We start from the raw sequence: 17,670 nt of genomic DNA on the forward strand, positions 1-17,670 counted from the left end.
TGGCCTGTCTCCTTTTGGGCTCGCCCATCCGGACTGGATCGTTTCCTTGCGGCCTGACACGATCTCCTTTAATTACTGGGTGAAGCACTTTTTTTATTATTTGCGTAATGGCGACAGCTTGTTTCAGTCGCCTTTGGCAAGGGCGGCCGCGTGTTTATTTTTGCATCGCCCTTTAACTTAAAGTGAAAGCGCGATGCAAATATAAACATGCGGCTGCCTTTGCGCAATGGCGAGAGCTTGTATAATATGTTACTATTGTAAATAGCATATAATAATTACATACCTTCCTGTGTCGTACTGGATTTGAAAAATATAATAAAATGTTTGGAACCGACTTATACGTGACACAATTTAGATTTTTTTAAAAATCATTAACAGAATAAACACAATCTAATAACTTCATTCCCAGTAAGCCATCCAGTTCCTCTGCAAGAACCTGCACACCGTAGCCCTTCCTTTATGTCTACGGACAGAGAGACCGGGACAGTTCACCATTTAATTTCCTTCATGCACTTAGGGGCAGTGCTGAGGAGTACCTAAAACTGTCGCTAAATAGATGCGATCCCAAAAGAAGAGCAGGACCGGGGAGCTTCGCGTGACGCAATAACGCCGGGTGAGTGACGTATGAATGTACACGTCGTCGAGCCAGATGTTCAAGATGGCCGGTGTGTGGGGATTCGTGTTCCACTGCTAGGAGTCCAGCTGCCCCTGCCCCTGACCTGGGCTCACGCCGGCCGAGGCGCCTGAGGTATTTTGGGGCATGGGTGAGATGGGACAGTGCAAGCTTTAACCTCCGTTCATTGCATGCCATTTGGACAGACAGTCCAGATCTGCATTGGTTGTCCAGGGAAGAGGCTTACATTGTTCCAGCAGCACTAAGTGCATGAGAATGTAGTGGACAGAACAGTGGCAATCAATAGTCTGAGAAGAAACACTTCTTGGGTTGGAGGGAACTGTAGTATCCCAAGAACGGGGCATGCAAGACTGTAACTCGTTGTAATAGCATGAGTCACGAGCAGGGATGGTTGTAAACTGTTTCAGTTGCTCAGAAAGAGACAAGCATATCTGCGGCAGCACATTAAGAGGAACAGATGGGGGTTTAGTGATACAGGAACGGGACAGACTTTGCCATAACGAGCATCAACGCCCTGGGAGGTAGAAGAAAGTGTTAATGGACTGGAAAAATCTCCTGTCAGCTGAAATAAAAATACATTCCAGGTGGGTGAAAAAGTAATCTGTAAATGCGAAGATAACATTTGGTTAGAGGGTAAAGCATTCATTGATCATACGTTAAACGCAAAGGTAGCATTTTTTAAGGTATTTTGGTTTGACTGGTTGTGTGAATGGGTGATACCACTTACTTTTTTTTTTGTAACTCCCAAATAAGTCTGCTTCCGAAGTTAGTGATACCGGGTTGCATGGCTTGGGTCCTGCAATTGAAAGGCTTGTCACTTTCGTTGTTGCTTTCTCTTGTTATGTTGTGTGTCTTGTTGTCCTCTGATTGCACATATGCATGCGTGGTTTTATTCTCTTGTATGCAAAAAGGTGCACGATTCTCTGTATGATCGTAGCCTTCCTAAATATTGCGCATGTTTTCCACTGCCGTCACTGTCCCTGTACTGTGTTTTTCTTTTCTTTTTTAATCGTTCATGTGTTATCACATCATGGTCGTGACAAGTAGTCTTGTTACTCCTGAGTAACCAGGAAGCTGGTTACTTCCTGGCTAGGTTGGTGTTCTGAATGAGTCCTCTTTGCCTAAGCCGGTGAGTCTTTAAAGATGAAAACTTTTTCTGTTGTTGTGATTTGTTGAATGGCGACAAGGCTGTGCGGAAACTATTGTATTCGAGGATATCTAAGATGGACCAAAAAGATGAACACTTTGCGTGCGCTTTAAAAACCTGTTGAAATGTCTTGAATTTTAATTGAAAGCGCTAGATTGAGGTACTGGCGATAGTGGGCAGTTTTAGTTCAATGCATTTGTGAGCTACGTTTGAGTTGGAATCTTTTTAGGCATTTAGAACTTTTCATATATCGATCACTTCACATTTTCTCTAATTGTAGTGTAGTTCTCTTCCTTGAGACCATTTAATTTATTTATTTATTGAGTTTTATATAGCGCTGGCTAGACCCGGAGGTATCGGAGCGCTTTACATGAGGAACATGGTTACAAAGTTACATCAGTTTCTGGAGCTTAGTTACAGGAATTATATGAGTACAAAAGCATAGCATAATCAAGAGGAAAAAAATAGGCAAGGGGATAGAAGGATAGGGGAGATTTTAAAACGTACTGCGTCAATGCATCTCACGTGTTTTGTTGAGGTGTCTGAACAAGTGAGGGTCGCTAATAAAACAAGCATTTGCAATGCAGTAGGTCTCGCATTTGCGAGAGTTTGAGCTATTGGTATTGTAAATGGCAATGCCTTTTATATATGTGTTTTGAAAACCTGCAAGGGGTGCGTAAACGTGCACTTTGTACTTATAGAACTTGCTTATGAGAAGCAAGGCTGGCAGTAACTGCTCCTCTTTTACTGCCAGACTTGCTTCTCGTAAGTAAGGACTATGGAGCTTATTTACAATCCCCTTGCGCCGCCGATACGTCACTTCTTCCCATTTTAAAAGTGACGCGCCGGTGGTGCAAGAGGCTTGTAAATAAGCCCCTATAAGTACAAGTTGTGTGCTTACGCACCTTTTGGGAGTTTTCAAAACACATAAATAATAGGCATTGTCATTTACACTGCCAATAGCTCAAACCCCAGCAAATGCGAGACCTATTGCATTGCAAATGCTTGTTTTAGTGTGGGAAGAGTACATTGTTCTTTCCAGTAGTCAGATCCTTCGCCTACTATAGGGTTTCTTTGGTGGATGTCACTAACAGGAACGTTAGAAATAAGCAATGATTTACACCAATGTCACCAGAATATGGGTGTAAATGGCTATGAACCAAGGTGTTACACTACAATGGAATATGTTTTCTTTTAGCCCTGAGTAAATCACGGGTTAATCCCCTTTTGTGATAAACATGTATTGGCTTTGTGGCTAAGAACAAAACAACTGAACAGCAAGCTGAAAGAATAAAAAGATAAAAGTGAAATTTGGAACATATCTGAATGGACGTTATGCATTTTATATAAGTGTGTGCCAGAGGCTAAGATTGTACTGAATTTGTGATCATGGATCACATATTGGGGAGTGAGGTAAATCTCCCTACCTTATGAGCTCCGCACCCATATTATTGTACGATAAATACTGTGTGCACTTCTTTTGAGCACCGTTTCCCTTCTACTGATCCCCCATGAGAAAGTACTCCACTATCCTGTCCACAAGCCCTCTCATCCCACCAACAGAAGAAATTACCCATGAGGTGGGCATTGGGTTGGATGGGAAAGACTACGAGTGTTGCTATTCACTCTCCTTCCGATCTCCACTTCCCAGTTAATTTCACACACCTCCTGTCCTCACAAATGCGTCTTTGTTCATGAGAGGGGTGAGTGGAAGCATGTTTGTATTGGTACGCTTGCTCAGAGCCAGATGCTGTTTGGCTTTTTTTCCCCCTAAGAACAAGCAGACTTTGGGTTCTTGCTGTTAGTTGGGGTTATTTTGACTTTATGCAATATTAGATGTATGTTTCAGAAACGTACAGCAATCTAAAACATTCTACTATGATGTTTTAAATGATTGTAATGATTTTAATTAATCAAACAATACATTTATACATAAGTGCCTTTAATTAACAAAAATAACAGAAATGTGACAGAATAAAGACCTATTTCCAGTTCCGGGTACTTTTCTGGATCTCAGTACTAATACTTGTATTCTTTTTAGGTCGAGCCTAGAAGCAGCGTGCATGCGTTGCTCTGCAAGGCATGCTGTAATTCCGCTGTGGAGTTTGAACACACCCACCTCACGCCCAGAGTTTATCATTGGATGCTTGGTCCGCCTTAATAAATCCCATAGTTTTCACCATGGATACAGTGTGAGTTTTTTTGTATGAAGGATTGGAGTAAATCCGCATTTAGAGTGGGAATGAGGGGAGAGCATCACCAAAATTAAGTGGATGTGGGAGAAGCGTCTCTCAAGGGGAAAATATATTTCACAGTAGGCAAACAACAATTTGAACACGCCATTGCCACAAGAAAGCCAGGTTTGCATACACCTGTTACATTGGTGCATGTAAAATTGCTTTCAAATTTGATTAACAGTTTTATCACCACTCCTGGGAAGTTGTAGCTTCCCAAAGGTGGTACTTAAAATTTCCAGTAAATTCCAAAAAATTAGAACGTTTGCTGCGAAACTCGGTTTAGGTTTCCAGGAGTAAATATCTGGAAATAATACCCAGTGGGGTATTCTTATCAGTGCTTAATTTGAGCCAGTGGTTGCCAGTGGGGCCACCAACATTCATTTTTGTGGACCAGCACTTTGTTTTAAGCATCAGACATTTACCTAGAGCAAGAGAGGGAAAAACACATAGTAGAAAGAGTGAAAAACCGACACTAAGGGAGAAAACGAGCCTGCAAGAGTGACATAAAGGGGAAAGGGGTGTCTGGGATTGGATTCAAGACTCCACAGAGCACTGACATTAATGGCACCGGCCGCAGACTTCTGAGCAGAGCTTTCGGAACCTGCAGTCATTTTTTTTTGGGTTAAATTAAGCTCCGACCTAATTACATATGGTTGTTGGTGAATGATTCATCTTTTAGAAGCCTAGGTTTTACTGCGCAACAAGGTTAGCACCGGCTATTACTTCCATAGGCTCTTTTCAGAGCTGGCTATTAAAAATTGTGTTTTGGGGTTTCTGCACATTTTGGTTCTAAGATCGGAGCAATACCTTGAAGGCGTTGCCAGTATGTTATGCTTTACAAAAAATGTTTGTTCTTTGCAAACCCCTAAAGAGAGTCAGACCACATTAACCCTCCGACTTCAGAAGTGCCGCTAGAGCAGAGCTGAGAGATCTCTTTTACTTTGAAAGTAAGTACTGGGGACTTCCTCCATAGAGCTGTCTGCAGCTATGAAGTAGTTTTTTTGGGTCTCGCAGACCTGCGTTGCAGCGCGCATGCGTTGCTCGCTCTGCGAGGCTTTATTTAATCGAGTAGATTTCAGAAGGGGACTTGAAGCCCCGCCCATCATTCCTATTGACTGGCGTCATCGTTTATGCTAAACGCTGGCTACCCATTGAAAACGAGGCTTCTTTGTTACTGGCCTGTCTCCTTTTGGGCTCGCCCATCCGGACTGGATCGTTTCCTTGCGGCCTGACACGATCTCCTTTAATTACTGGGTGAAGCACTTTTTTTATTATTTGCGTAATGGCGACAGCTTGTTTCAGTCGCCTTTGGCGAGGGCGGCCGCGTGTTTATTTTTGCATCGCCCTTTAACTTAAAGTGAAAGCGCGATGCAAATATAAACATGCGGCTGCCTTTGCGCAATGGCGAGAGCTTGTATAATATGTTACTATTGTAAATAGCATATAATAATTACATACCTTCCTGTGTCGTACTGGATTTGAAAAATATAATAAAATGTTTGGAACCGACTTATACGTGACACAATTTAGATTTTTTTAAAAATCATTAACAGAATAAACACAATCTAATAACTTCATTCCCAGTAAGCCATCCAGTTCCTCTGCAAGAACCTGCACACCGTAGCCCTTCCTTTATGTCTACGGACAGAGAGACCGGGACAGTTCACCATTTAATTTCCTTCATGCACTTAGGGGCAGTGCTGAGGAGTACCTAAAACTGTCGCTAAATAGATGCGATCCCAAAAGAAGAGCAGGACCGGGGAGCTTCGCGTGACGCAATAACGCCGGGTGAGTGACGTATGAATGTACACGTCGTCGAGCCAGATGTTCAAGATGGCCGGTGTGTGGGGATTCGTGTTCCACTGCTAGGAGTCCAGCTGCCCCTGCCCCTGACCTGGGCTCACGCCGGCCGAGGCGCCTGAGGTATTTTGGGGCATGGGTGAGATGGGACAGTGCAAGCTTTAACCTCCGTTCATTGCATGCCATTTGGACAGACAGTCCAGATCTGCATTGGTTGTCCAGGGAAGAGGCTTACATTGTTCCAGCAGCACTAAGTGCATGAGAATGTAGTGGACAGAACAGTGGCAATCAATAGTCTGAGAAGAAACACTTCTTGGGTTGGAGGGAACTGTAGTATCCCAAGAACGGGGCATGCAAGACTGTAACTCGTTGTAATAGCATGAGTCACGAGCAGGGATGGTTGTAAACTGTTTCAGTTGCTCAGAAAGAGACAAGCATATCTGCGGCAGCACATTAAGAGGAACAGATGGGGGTTTAGTGATACAGGAACGGGACAGACTTTGCCATAACGAGCATCAACGCCCTGGGAGGTAGAAGAAAGTGTTAATGGACTGGAAAAATCTCCTGTCAGCTGAAATAAAAATACATTCCAGGTGGGTGAAAAAGTAATCTGTAAATGCGAAGATAACATTTGGTTAGAGGGTAAAGCATTCATTGATCATACGTTAAACGCAAAGGTAGCATTTTTTAAGGTATTTTGGTTTGACTGGTTGTGTGAATGGGTGATACCACTTACTTTTTTTTTTGTAACTCCCAAATAAGTCTGCTTCCGAAGTTAGTGATACCGGGTTGCATGGCTTGGGTCCTGCAATTGAAAGGCTTGTCACTTTCGTTGTTGCTTTCTCTTGTTATGTTGTGTGTCTTGTTGTCCTCTGATTGCACATATGCATGCGTGGTTTTATTCTCTTGTATGCAAAAAGGTGCACGATTCTCTGTATGATCGTAGCCTTCCTAAATATTGCGCATGTTTTCCACTGCCGTCACTGTCCCTGTACTGTGTTTTTCTTTTCTTTTTTAATCGTTCATGTGTTATCACATCATGGTCGTGACAAGTAGTCTTGTTACTCCTGAGTAACCAGGAAGCTGGTTACTTCCTGGCTAGGTTGGTGTTCTGAATGAGTCCTCTTTGCCTAAGCCGGTGAGTCTTTAAAGATGAAAACTTTTTCTGTTGTTGTGATTTGTTGAATGGCGACAAGGCTGTGCGGAAACTATTGTATTCGAGGATATCTAAGATGGACCAAAAAGATGAACACTTTGCGTGCGCTTTAAAAACCTGTTGAAATGTCTTGAATTTTAATTGAAAGCGCTAGATTGAGGTACTGGCGATAGTGGGCAGTTTTAGTTCAATGCATTTGTGAGCTACGTTTGAGTTGGAATCTTTTTAGGCATTTAGAACTTTTCATATATCGATCACTTCACATTTTCTCTAATTGTAGTGTAGTTCTCTTCCTTGAGACCATTTAATTTATTTATTTATTGAGTTTTATATAGCGCTGGCTAGACCCGGAGGTATCGGAGCGCTTTACATGAGGAACATGGTTACAAAGTTACATCAGTTTCTGGAGCTTAGTTACAGGAATTATATGAGTACAAAAGCATAGCATAATCAAGAGGAAAAAAATAGGCAAGGGGATAGAAGGATAGGGGAGATTTTAAAACGTACTGCGTCAATGCATCTCACGTGTTTTGTTGAGGTGTCTGAACAAGTGAGGGTCGCTAATAAAACAAGCATTTGCAATGCAGTAGGTCTCGCATTTGCGAGAGTTTGAGCTATTGGTATTGTAAATGGCAATGCCTTTTATATATGTGTTTTGAAAACCTGCAAGGGGTGCGTAAACGTGCACTTTGTACTTATAGAACTTGCTTATGAGAAGCAAGGCTGGCAGTAACTGCTCCTCTTTTACTGCCAGACTTGCTTCTCGTAAGTAAGGACTATGGAGCTTATTTACAATCCCCTTGCGCCGCCGATACGTCACTTCTTCCCATTTTAAAAGTGACGCGCCGGTGGTGCAAGAGGCTTGTAAATAAGCCCCTATAAGTACAAGTTGTGTGCTTACGCACCTTTTGGGAGTTTTCAAAACACATAAATAATAGGCATTGTCATTTACACTGCCAATAGCTCAAACCCCAGCAAATGCGAGACCTATTGCATTGCAAATGCTTGTTTTAGTGTGGGAAGAGTACATTGTTCTTTCCAGTAGTCAGATCCTTCGCCTACTATAGGGTTTCTTTGGTGGATGTCACTAACAGGAACGTTAGAAATAAGCAATGATTTACACCAATGTCACCAGAATATGGGTGTAAATGGCTATGAACCAAGGTGTTACACTACAATGGAATATGTTTTCTTTTAGCCCTGAGTAAATCACGGGTTAATCCCCTTTTGTGATAAACATGTATTGGCTTTGTGGCTAAGAACAAAACAACTGAACAGCAAGCTGAAAGAATAAAAAGATAAAAGTGAAATTTGGAACATATCTGAATGGACGTTATGCATTTTATATAAGTGTGTGCCAGAGGCTAAGATTGTACTGAATTTGTGATCATGGATCACATATTGGGGAGTGAGGTAAATCTCCCTACCTTATGAGCTCCGCACCCATATTATTGTACGATAAATACTGTGTGCACTTCTTTTGAGCACCGTTTCCCTTCTACTGATCCCCCATGAGAAAGTACTCCACTATCCTGTCCACAAGCCCTCTCATCCCACCAACAGAAGAAATTACCCATGAGGTGGGCATTGGGTTGGATGGGAAAGACTACGAGTGTTGCTATTCACTCTCCTTCCGATCTCCACTTCCCAGTTAATTTCACACACCTCCTGTCCTCACAAATGCGTCTTTGTTCATGAGAGGGGTGAGTGGAAGCATGTTTGTATTGGTACGCTTGCTCAGAGCCAGATGCTGTTTGGCTTTTTTTCCCCCTAAGAACAAGCAGACTTTGGGTTCTTGCTGTTAGTTGGGGTTATTTTGACTTTATGCAATATTAGATGTATGTTTCAGAAACGTACAGCAATCTAAAACATTCTACTATGATGTTTTAAATGATTGTAATGATTTTAATTAATCAAACAATACATTTATACATAAGTGCCTTTAATTAACAAAAATAACAGAAATGTGACAGAATAAAGACCTATTTCCAGTTCCGGGTACTTTTCTGGATCTCAGTACTAATACTTGTATTCTTTTTAGGTCGAGCCTAGAAGCAGCGTGCATGCGTTGCTCTGCAAGGCATGCTGTAATTCCGCTGTGGAGTTTGAACACACCCACCTCACGCCCAGAGTTTATCATTGGATGCTTGGTCCGCCTTAATAAATCCCATAGTTTTCATTGGCGAATTAAGTACATTTGTCTCGCCTTGTGCTGTTATGTTCCCGGCCTGCCCCTGCTACATGAATCGTTTCGAGATTGGCCATATGTTTTGGTACGCGCACTGCATTTCTTTTTTCCTCTGCTTGTTTTGTTACTTTCCTGTTCGTGTTTCACTTTGCTTGCCCCACCCCTCCCGTTGTCCGTCTTCACTTTGCTCCCGCCTCCCTCCCATTGTCCGTGTTCACTTTGCTTCCGCCCCACCTCCTGTTGTCCATGTTCACTTTGCTCCCGCCTCCCTCCTGTTGTCCGTGTTCAGTTTCTTCCTGCCCCCTTCCACTGTCCTTTCTTTTGCCTTTGTTCCCACCCCCTCCCGTTGTCCGTGTTGTCTTAATTCCCGCTCCCTCCTGCCGTACTTTCTGTTGCCTTTCTTCCCGCCCCCCTCCCGTGCTCACCCGTGACATGCACAGCCGTAGCTGCCTGGGGAAGACGTGCAGCATCTGTTGCTGTCATGGAGAGGCCGGAAGGGTACACACCTTCATCAACAACAAAAACATACTGTTTATCTCTGTAGGGGTTAGAAAAGAAGCACTGCTTCCTAGTTTTACATCACATATGTTCGATATGAAGGCAATAGTGCGAAAGACTGTGGGTATGCACATATCCTACTTGGTAAATCGCCATAAACAGGTTTTAAGTGGGCCGGATCTCTCCGAGTCGCATACCCGTTAGTAATTAAAAAGAGACATTTCAAATAATACTGATCGATTTCTGAACAATTAATGTAAAAAAACATTTAAGGTGTTACGCGTAAATGATTTTGTTCCTGTTTATATTTCACATGTTTTACTTAATCTTGCACCAAAATAGTGGTTGGATGGCAGACTATAGGGCTAAAAATATATATATAGTTGACATGTTTAAGCCACAACCTTAATTACATAGGTCCTGCCCCTTTTAAAGACCCCTGACTTATTGCACCCCACATAAATCCCTGTCCATTCCCTCAGTCCTTTGTAATATCCGTAGTACTTAAAATGGAAACAAGCATTTGCAATGCAATAGGTCTCGCATTTAGTGAGAGTTTGAGCTATTGGCATTGTAAATGACAATGCTTTTTGTTTATACTTTTGAAAGCCTGCAAGTGGAACGTAAACACGGACTTTGTACTTATAGTTCTTGCTTACAAGAAGCAAGGTTGGCCGTAAAAGAGGCGCAGTTACTGGCAGCCTTTCTTCTCGTAATCAATGACTATAAGTACAAAGTGCGTGTTTATGCACCCCCTGCAGGTTTTCTAAACACATAAATAAAAGGCATTGTCATTTACAATGCCAATAGCTCAAACTGTCGCAAATGCAAGACCTATTGCTTAGCAAATGCTTGTTTACACTGAGTACCTGTGTGGACCCTGTTGCCGAAGGTGCTTTGCAGAAGGCTGTGCGCTTTTTAGTGGCTAGAATAAGCCTGTGGCCCTGTTGAAGGTTTACTCACCAGCCCTATGTGTAGGCCTCTGGTCAGCCAAACCTGTCTCTTCCTCATCGCGAGAGGGCGGCAGGCTTCTGAAAAACCAACCACGAGACAGCTTGTCTTTACGTCCTCTACTAGCACTTTCCTGGTGTCACAATGGACAACTGCTTTCATTCCGGCCCAATAGTCACATGAGATTGCTGTTCTCACTGTGAGATTGGTCCTTGCGCCACAATTGTTGTACTTATTTGTATTGTTTGGTGTTGTCCATTGATTCCGTCATAGTTTACTTTCTAACTTCATCATATTATAAGAGATATTGTAAAGTTATTGTGATCACACAACGTTGGCTCGACATTCATACTTGGTTGCCATTAGGATAGCTGTATTGCACTGTCCCTAGACTTGCCACACACCTCCCTTGAGCAGATCCTTGGACTGCTCACCCACATACACCTCGGGAGACCAGCTCATTTAGGTGACACATTCACTTTGTTGCTGACTGAGTATCAGAAGCACTGATTACCTCCTCCTAAGTCTTCCTTGCCACATGATTAACGAAGTGAGCTTCAGCTCCACAACAGAACCTCCAGAGGCGCTTTCAGGTAAGTGATTCCTTCTGTAGCAGGAACGTGGGTCCATGGTTGGTGGTCCTGGTCTAGTGGGCTTTGGGAATCTAGGACCCCCACCTTCCCAGGTATCCGGTCAGGGCCGGAAAGGCTCTGCCCTAGCGAGGCAAGGGTTTACAGGGGGGCGGCCGGGGTGGTCTGGGGCTCTGCCTAACGGCCCCTTCTGACCCCCCCAGCCGTGTAAGCAATGTAATTGGACATTGTTTATGCCCGGGCGGTTGCTCCTTTGATCTGGGATTTGTTTTCCCTTTTTCCCGCTCCCGGTCTCTGGCTGTGTGGAGCGGGACGGCTTTCCGCGAGTCTTTGCTTTCCTTTGCGGGATGGGCAACCTATTGCCTAGTGCCAATTTTCTTGGGTTACGGGGGCCTTGCGGCGGCCCGTGCTGGGTCGGTCCCGACCAGCTTCCCGCGTGTTTGGGGGTTGCCTGGCTACAGGGGCTTGCGGCTTTTCGGGGGTACAGGAGTCACCCGTCGTTAACTTACTAGCCTCGACCGGGTCTACTCTGGCTGCTCCTTTGTTGAGCGTGGACTCTGCGGCCTGGGTTTAATTCCATGCAGCACCCGCTCCCAGAGTAGGCACACGCGCTGACAGGTGCCGTGCATACCTGCATGCAGCCCGGAGCCACGCACTGCTGCCGTAGCCTCAGTTGAACCCTGTCCTGTTTGAAGCCACGCACCTCACCCGTTCCTCAGGCCGACGGCGTGCGGCTTGTGATATGTACTTGTGTCCTTTGAGTGGCGCCAGTCCTTTGGGCAAATTCCTTTGGTGTCTTCTTCAGTACATTGTCAGTTATAGTACTATCACCTTCAAACGCATGGCTTTCATTGTGTTTAGTTTTTTTGGCGTATCTTGCACACGCGCATTCGCACTACATTCTGCTCACGCAGCGTGACTGTAAAACCTGTTTTTCAGCTGGCTGTGGTAGTGAGCAAGTGGTGTTGGGAGCTCTCACATCTGCTCAGCTCTTCTGCTGCTGTCACGTTAAGGCTCTCCCATTTCGTTGTTTTTTGGGTCGTGGTGACCCGGTGCTGTATAACGGGAACAACGTACTCTGGGTGAGTGCTATATCTCTGTCAATATATATCTTTTGAATTCCTGAAAGGATTTCAGGTGCCATTTGCGGCGGTATGTCTGTGTTTGCCTAGCAGCTTTCATTGGTTAATAGTGGTAACATTTTCCTGGCTGGGTACTACTTAGTCATTGATTTCCCCCTTATTGAACTAGTGTCCATGACCTGCTTCACAGCGCAGTATGGAAGGGGCTAATTACAAATTTGTGCTTTTTGTACATAGGCCCTCTACGTACTACTTTGTTGATAAACGTCTTGTTTTTATTTCCTGCTGGTCATTCTTGTCTATTTTTGCAGTGCAGTTTGCTGATTTTTTGAAGTGGCATCAAGGAGCCGTGGGTACACTGTACCGTGCTCTACTAAACACAGCTTTGGGCCCTTCCAGTTGTTTTCTCGACCTTTCTTTATGCCAAGGTTGCCATGACGGGTTCCATATGGTGGTATTACGCACTTCATAGGGGTGCTATATGTTTTGCCATTCATGTACGTACTGGTGGGAGCATCTACATCGACCATTGGCCCTATGGGTTGTGTGTTCCTGTCCTTGTGTTTTACTGACATTTAGGGTGTGTTGCGGGGCCACAGCTTTGTTTTGTTTCCTGGGTTGTCCCTGACTCTTTCCTCCCTTCCGGGCTTTGGGCCTGCGGTCCATCCGTCCTGCTCTCATTTATTATGCAGGGTCTGGCCTGGTTGGTCTCTGGTTGGGTGTCCTCCTGGGGATTCCGGGGGCTGTGGGCTGCTGCGTGTCTGATGGGAGCGGGCTGCTGTTGGCGCCTGTCCGGCCTTTTTTGGGCTGCTTCGGTGGTCCACATGTGGGCTTTTGCTTCTGCTCCTGGAGGTCTTGCCCTTTCTTGCCCGGGGCAGCGGCCGTGGCACCCTCTACTCCTCCTGCTTCCTGGCTCGACAGGCGGCTCTTGCTCTCCCATCCTGGTTGTGCTTCTCCTCGCTTCCTGGGGGTTGGGGGCTCTGTTGGGGGGCCTTCTGTTCCCTCTCCTCCCGCCCTGGGTGGCCTCTGTCTCGGTTCAATGGGTCCTGCCCCCTGCCGGGCCGCTCCGGTTGTCATCGGTTGTTGGTCTTCCCTGCTTGTGTCCGAAGTGCTATGGCTCTTTGGTTGGTCTACTGCCTTTGGGTGGAGGCGGCTTGGTCGGGCCAGGGGTTAGGCGCACGCCTCTGCTGGGGTGTGTGTTTTGACCTGTTCTTGGGGTGTCGCTTTTTGGCTGTCTCTCTGGTCCTTCTCTGACGGGTCATGTTCATCTTCCGGTTTGCCAGTGGGGTATTGGTGTTTTCTCCATCCTGTTTCTGGTTATTCTGGTTTTCGGTTGCCTTCCTCCTTGTGCCGGTCCCCCTTCAGCTGGTTTCGTGTGGGCCCCGACTGTTCGTGTTGGGGTTGTCTGCCTTGGTAGGGGCCTTCCACGGGGAGTGTTTTGTGTGGTTATGTGCCTTCTTGACTAGTGTGCTTGCCCGGTCTCTCTGTTGGGGGTTCTTCACATCCGGTTGGTCTCAGTGCCTCTGGGCCCTCCTTGGTTCCAGTTCCTTCCCGGCTTCGCCTGTTCCTGTAGGTGTCCCTTCTCTTGCCCCGGTGGCTCCCTTCCCACCCTGTCTACGGGTGCGGCCAGTGGTCTTCCTGTTCTGGTATCCCCTTCCCGGGTAGTGGCGGCCTTTTCCCTCCTGTGGGGTGTGCTTGGGTTCCCGGTCTGTACTGGGTCGGTTGGTTCACCCAATGGTAGGTTTCTCGTCTGGCTTCTGTTGGCCGCTCCTTGGTTTGTCTGGGGTTTGCCCCTGCCCTGCGGGGGTTTCTTGTTTCTATTCCGGGCGGTTTTACAGCTTCCTCGTTCTCTGGGGGGTTGCTGGGTTTGCCCGTTTGGCTTTTTGGCACGGTTGTGCCGTTCCTTCGCTGGGTCACTTTGGTTCCGGTTTCAGTTGGAATCCCCGGTGGTGACTGTCTACCTTCTCGTCTGGACTCCCGGCTTTGTGCTTTCCTCTGGTCCCTTTGCTCTTGCGGGTTCTGGGCTTGTTTAGCCTGGACGGGGTGTTTGACCTGTTGGTGGTGCTCGCCTGGTGCTTCTCCCTTGGTTTCTGCTGCTGTGGGTGTTGGTCCAAGGAGCTTTGGCTCCATGGTATGTATTGTGCTTCTGGGGGCACAGGCTCGCACAGGACAAGGGTTTGGTTCCTGCCGCTGCTTTCATAATATCCCAAGGTGGTATATGTTCGAACTGTGCTTTTAATTGTCCGGGGTACTGGGTTTCCCGGTTCTCCTTACCTGTGGTTGGGCTCTGCGCTTCCTGTGTGGATTTTGCATCCTCTTCTTCTTTGTCCCTGGTTTTGGGGTGCTTGTGCCTGCTGGCTCGGGTTTTCTCCCTGGAAGCTTTGGCATTCCTCTAGCTTGTTTCGCCGGGCTCTTCTGTCCTTCTCGCCTTTAGTGTGTTTTTCCCTGTGGCCTTCCCTCCCTGTACACTCCTGTTCCTCATGGCTCTCCGTTGTTCGGCTGGGTCGGGCCTGGTTGTTGGCTGGCTGGATGGTCATTTGCTACGCGTGGAACGTGAAAGGGACAGTTTCCTTGGCCCTGTGCGGGGCTGTCTCGCTCATTCGTGCTGCGTTCCCCTTACTGCCCGGTACTATATGCTTTCTTGTCCATGGTGGCCCCTGGTGGGCGTTCGCATTCCTTTCTGGTGGCTTGGCCTTGGGCCTAGTCCCTTCCGCTCTTCGGGCTCTGTGGGCGGCCTTGTGGGCTTTCGCTTTTCGCTGTTGGCCGGTGGGGTTACCTTGGTGGCCGGGTCGCTTCAGCGTCGTTTCGTGCAGCGTCCTGGGGCTGTTTTGCCTTGTGCCTGCCTGGGTTCTCTCATTGGTGTCACTCTCCCTTCCGGGGGTCCTTTGTGCGGGTGGGGTCCATGCCCCGCCTGTTTCTCTACATGCTGGTGGGGTTTTGGTGACCTTCATTTTTTGTTGTTTGGTTGGGGTGCTGGTTTCCTTTCTGCACTCTCGATCCGTTCTTGCGGCTCCTGCCAGTCTGTTTTGATTGTGTCTGGTTCCTCTGCTTCGGTCCTCGTTTGCCACCAGACCTGGTGGGTTTTGTTTGCTTCTTGCCCTCCAGTTGTTGGATTTGGGGTGGTTTCGGATCTCTCGCTGTTGGTGGTCCGCCATGCTGTGTTTCGGTCGGACTGCGTCTCTTTACTGCTGTGGCTTCTTCTTGTGTCACTGTGGTGGGGTGCCCTCTGTCTCTTCGGTTCCGGAGTCTGGGTTTTTGCTTCCCTCTCGCTTTTGGCTGTCCGTTGGGGAGTCTTGCCGTGTTTGTTCCGGCTTGCTGCTTTCTGTTCTGGGGCCTGTTTGTTGTTGCTTTTGGCTCCCTACGGTCTGCTCCCGTGCCTTCTCTGTCTGCCTTCTGTCGTTGGTTCGGGCTTGCTTTCTGGCTGGCCTCCGGGTCCTGGGGGTCCGAGTTTTCAGCCCTCCCAGTGTCTCGCTGTCCCGGGCTGGTTCTTCCTGCTCGTGGTTGCCTGTCTCTTGGGTGGTTTTTTCCACTCATCTGTGTTTTCTTTTTTTGTGGGTTTGCCATGCTTCTTTGGCATCCCTTTCTTTTCAGTTGGTTTCTTGTGAGTTTACATGAAGCCGCTTGGCTTGGGTATGTGCTCACTTTGTTAACCATGTGCCAAGGAATACTTAGGAGGAGGTAACGCCCCGGTTACAGACCAGTGATCTTCATTACATGTGTTTCTGTCGGCTTCATGTGTATGCTTGGTAGTTCTCAGGCTGAGGGTTGGGCCGACCCTCCTCTTATAGAGGTACAGGGTGATACGGGTCGGCCATGTTGGGAAGGGATGGGAGGCTAACTTTTGTTTTGGAGGGTTCTGGTGTGGAGCTGAAGCTCACTTCGCTAATCATGTGGCGAGGAAGACTATACTCGGAGTAATGAAGATTACCGGTAAGTAACCGGGGCATTACTAAGGACCCTATGCTTTCTCTGCTTGTGAGAGTGCAGTGTCCCTTGTAATTACCCTCTCTAAACGCAGCCTGACTGTGTTTTGCCCACATTGTGACAACATCATGTTATGTTACATTGAAAGGATAGTTTGGCCTACACTAACTGAGGCTTCTTTCCAATGCTAGTGTCACATATACTGTCTGTTTCATTACATTTGTATGTCATATCATTTTATGTACAAAATATCTGAATAAACTTTTAATGATGGCATTAGTCTGACCATGATCTAGTTCCAGGTAACACATCACAAGTGTTAATATTGCTGTCCTGCATTGAGGGATGGCTCAAATAGATCAGAATGAAATGACCGCTTTATAATAACTGCTTGTGAGGCCTCTCATGAACCACACTTCATCTGTGAGATATAGCACTGCTGCTTCTCTTTTCTGAGGCAGGCGGGAATGTGTCTCCTTCACCAGTACTGCAAGCTGACCGAGCAGGCACGGTACTTGGCGGCTGAGTTAATGGTTAAACAATTACCCTTTAGGATTTGAACAAACTGAATTGATAGCTTATAGTTTTCTTCTAAGCGTAAAAGCAATAGGTAAGTATTTGTATGGCTTTATTAGCTAGGCATGACTGTTGAAGTATAAAAGGTCTACTTTACTCTGTGGCTGTACCTGGCATACTTTACCATTACTTTTTCCATGTTCCCCATAGTACGTACATCAAATGATTTGCCTCCTCCATCTTCTCTTCATTCCACCTGCAGTGGGAAAGGTGGATTAGAATTCAGATTCACAGCACCACAAACACAATCCTATTATGTGCGTACTAGGGGTGGTCTTGTGGGCTCTCGCTCTCTGTATGTGATTTCCATTAGGTCATGGGTGATGACGAACATTGGCATGTGGCTAAGAGCATTCATTGATCTGAGACTAGAGCACACTACCACTCGTTAAGCCTTGAATCCGTTCACCGCTTCCTGTGATCGCGCTCTGATTTTATTGTATTTTAGGACATTGTGACCGAGAGCAACAAATTTGATTTGGTGGGTTTCGTGCCACTGCTGCGGGAGAGAATCTACTCCAACAACCAGTATGCTCGTCAGTTCATCATCTCTTGGGTAAGTGTGTGGCCGAGAGGATAGGGACAGCTTTACTTGTGTGGCTACAAAAGCATTATGTAAAGAATGCCTGAATGTGATGGTTCACAGCAAAGATCACAAGTATGGTTATGGCGAGGGAGTAAAGGAAAAGGTGGGGTGTGCTGGTATTGAGGTCTGCAATTTTATTATGTCTCGAAATGGAGAAGACGCCTAATACCATATTAATATCTCTCAACTTTCTTTATACCACACATGGTGGGACATAATTTGCCCTTCTGAGTGAACCAACATGTGTTCATGATGATAGAGTACACGAAAAATTAACACAGTCACTTGACAAAAGGCTTGA

The 17,670-nt window shown here is 46.2% G+C and overlaps 1 protein-coding gene across 4 annotated transcripts in view; it reads left to right on the forward strand.

The window, feature by feature from the left end:
• Positions 1–17,670, forward strand: part of VAC14 (VAC14 component of PIKFYVE complex) — a 1,500,963-nt gene that overhangs the window by 302,556 nt on the left and 1,180,737 nt on the right. For all 4 annotated transcript variants that reach the window (XM_085639779.1, XM_085639781.1, XM_085639778.1 and 1 more), the window contains exon 6: positions 17,232–17,339. In XM_085639779.1, coding sequence (XP_085495905.1) covers positions 17,232–17,339 — 108 coding nt within the window. The remainder of the gene's footprint in view (positions 1–17,231; positions 17,340–17,670) is intronic.

This window comes from Triturus cristatus, chromosome 12, assembly GCF_964204655.1.
Source record: "Triturus cristatus chromosome 12, aTriCri1.1, whole genome shotgun sequence".
NCBI classification, from domain to species: domain Eukaryota; kingdom Metazoa; phylum Chordata; class Amphibia; order Caudata; family Salamandridae; genus Triturus; species Triturus cristatus.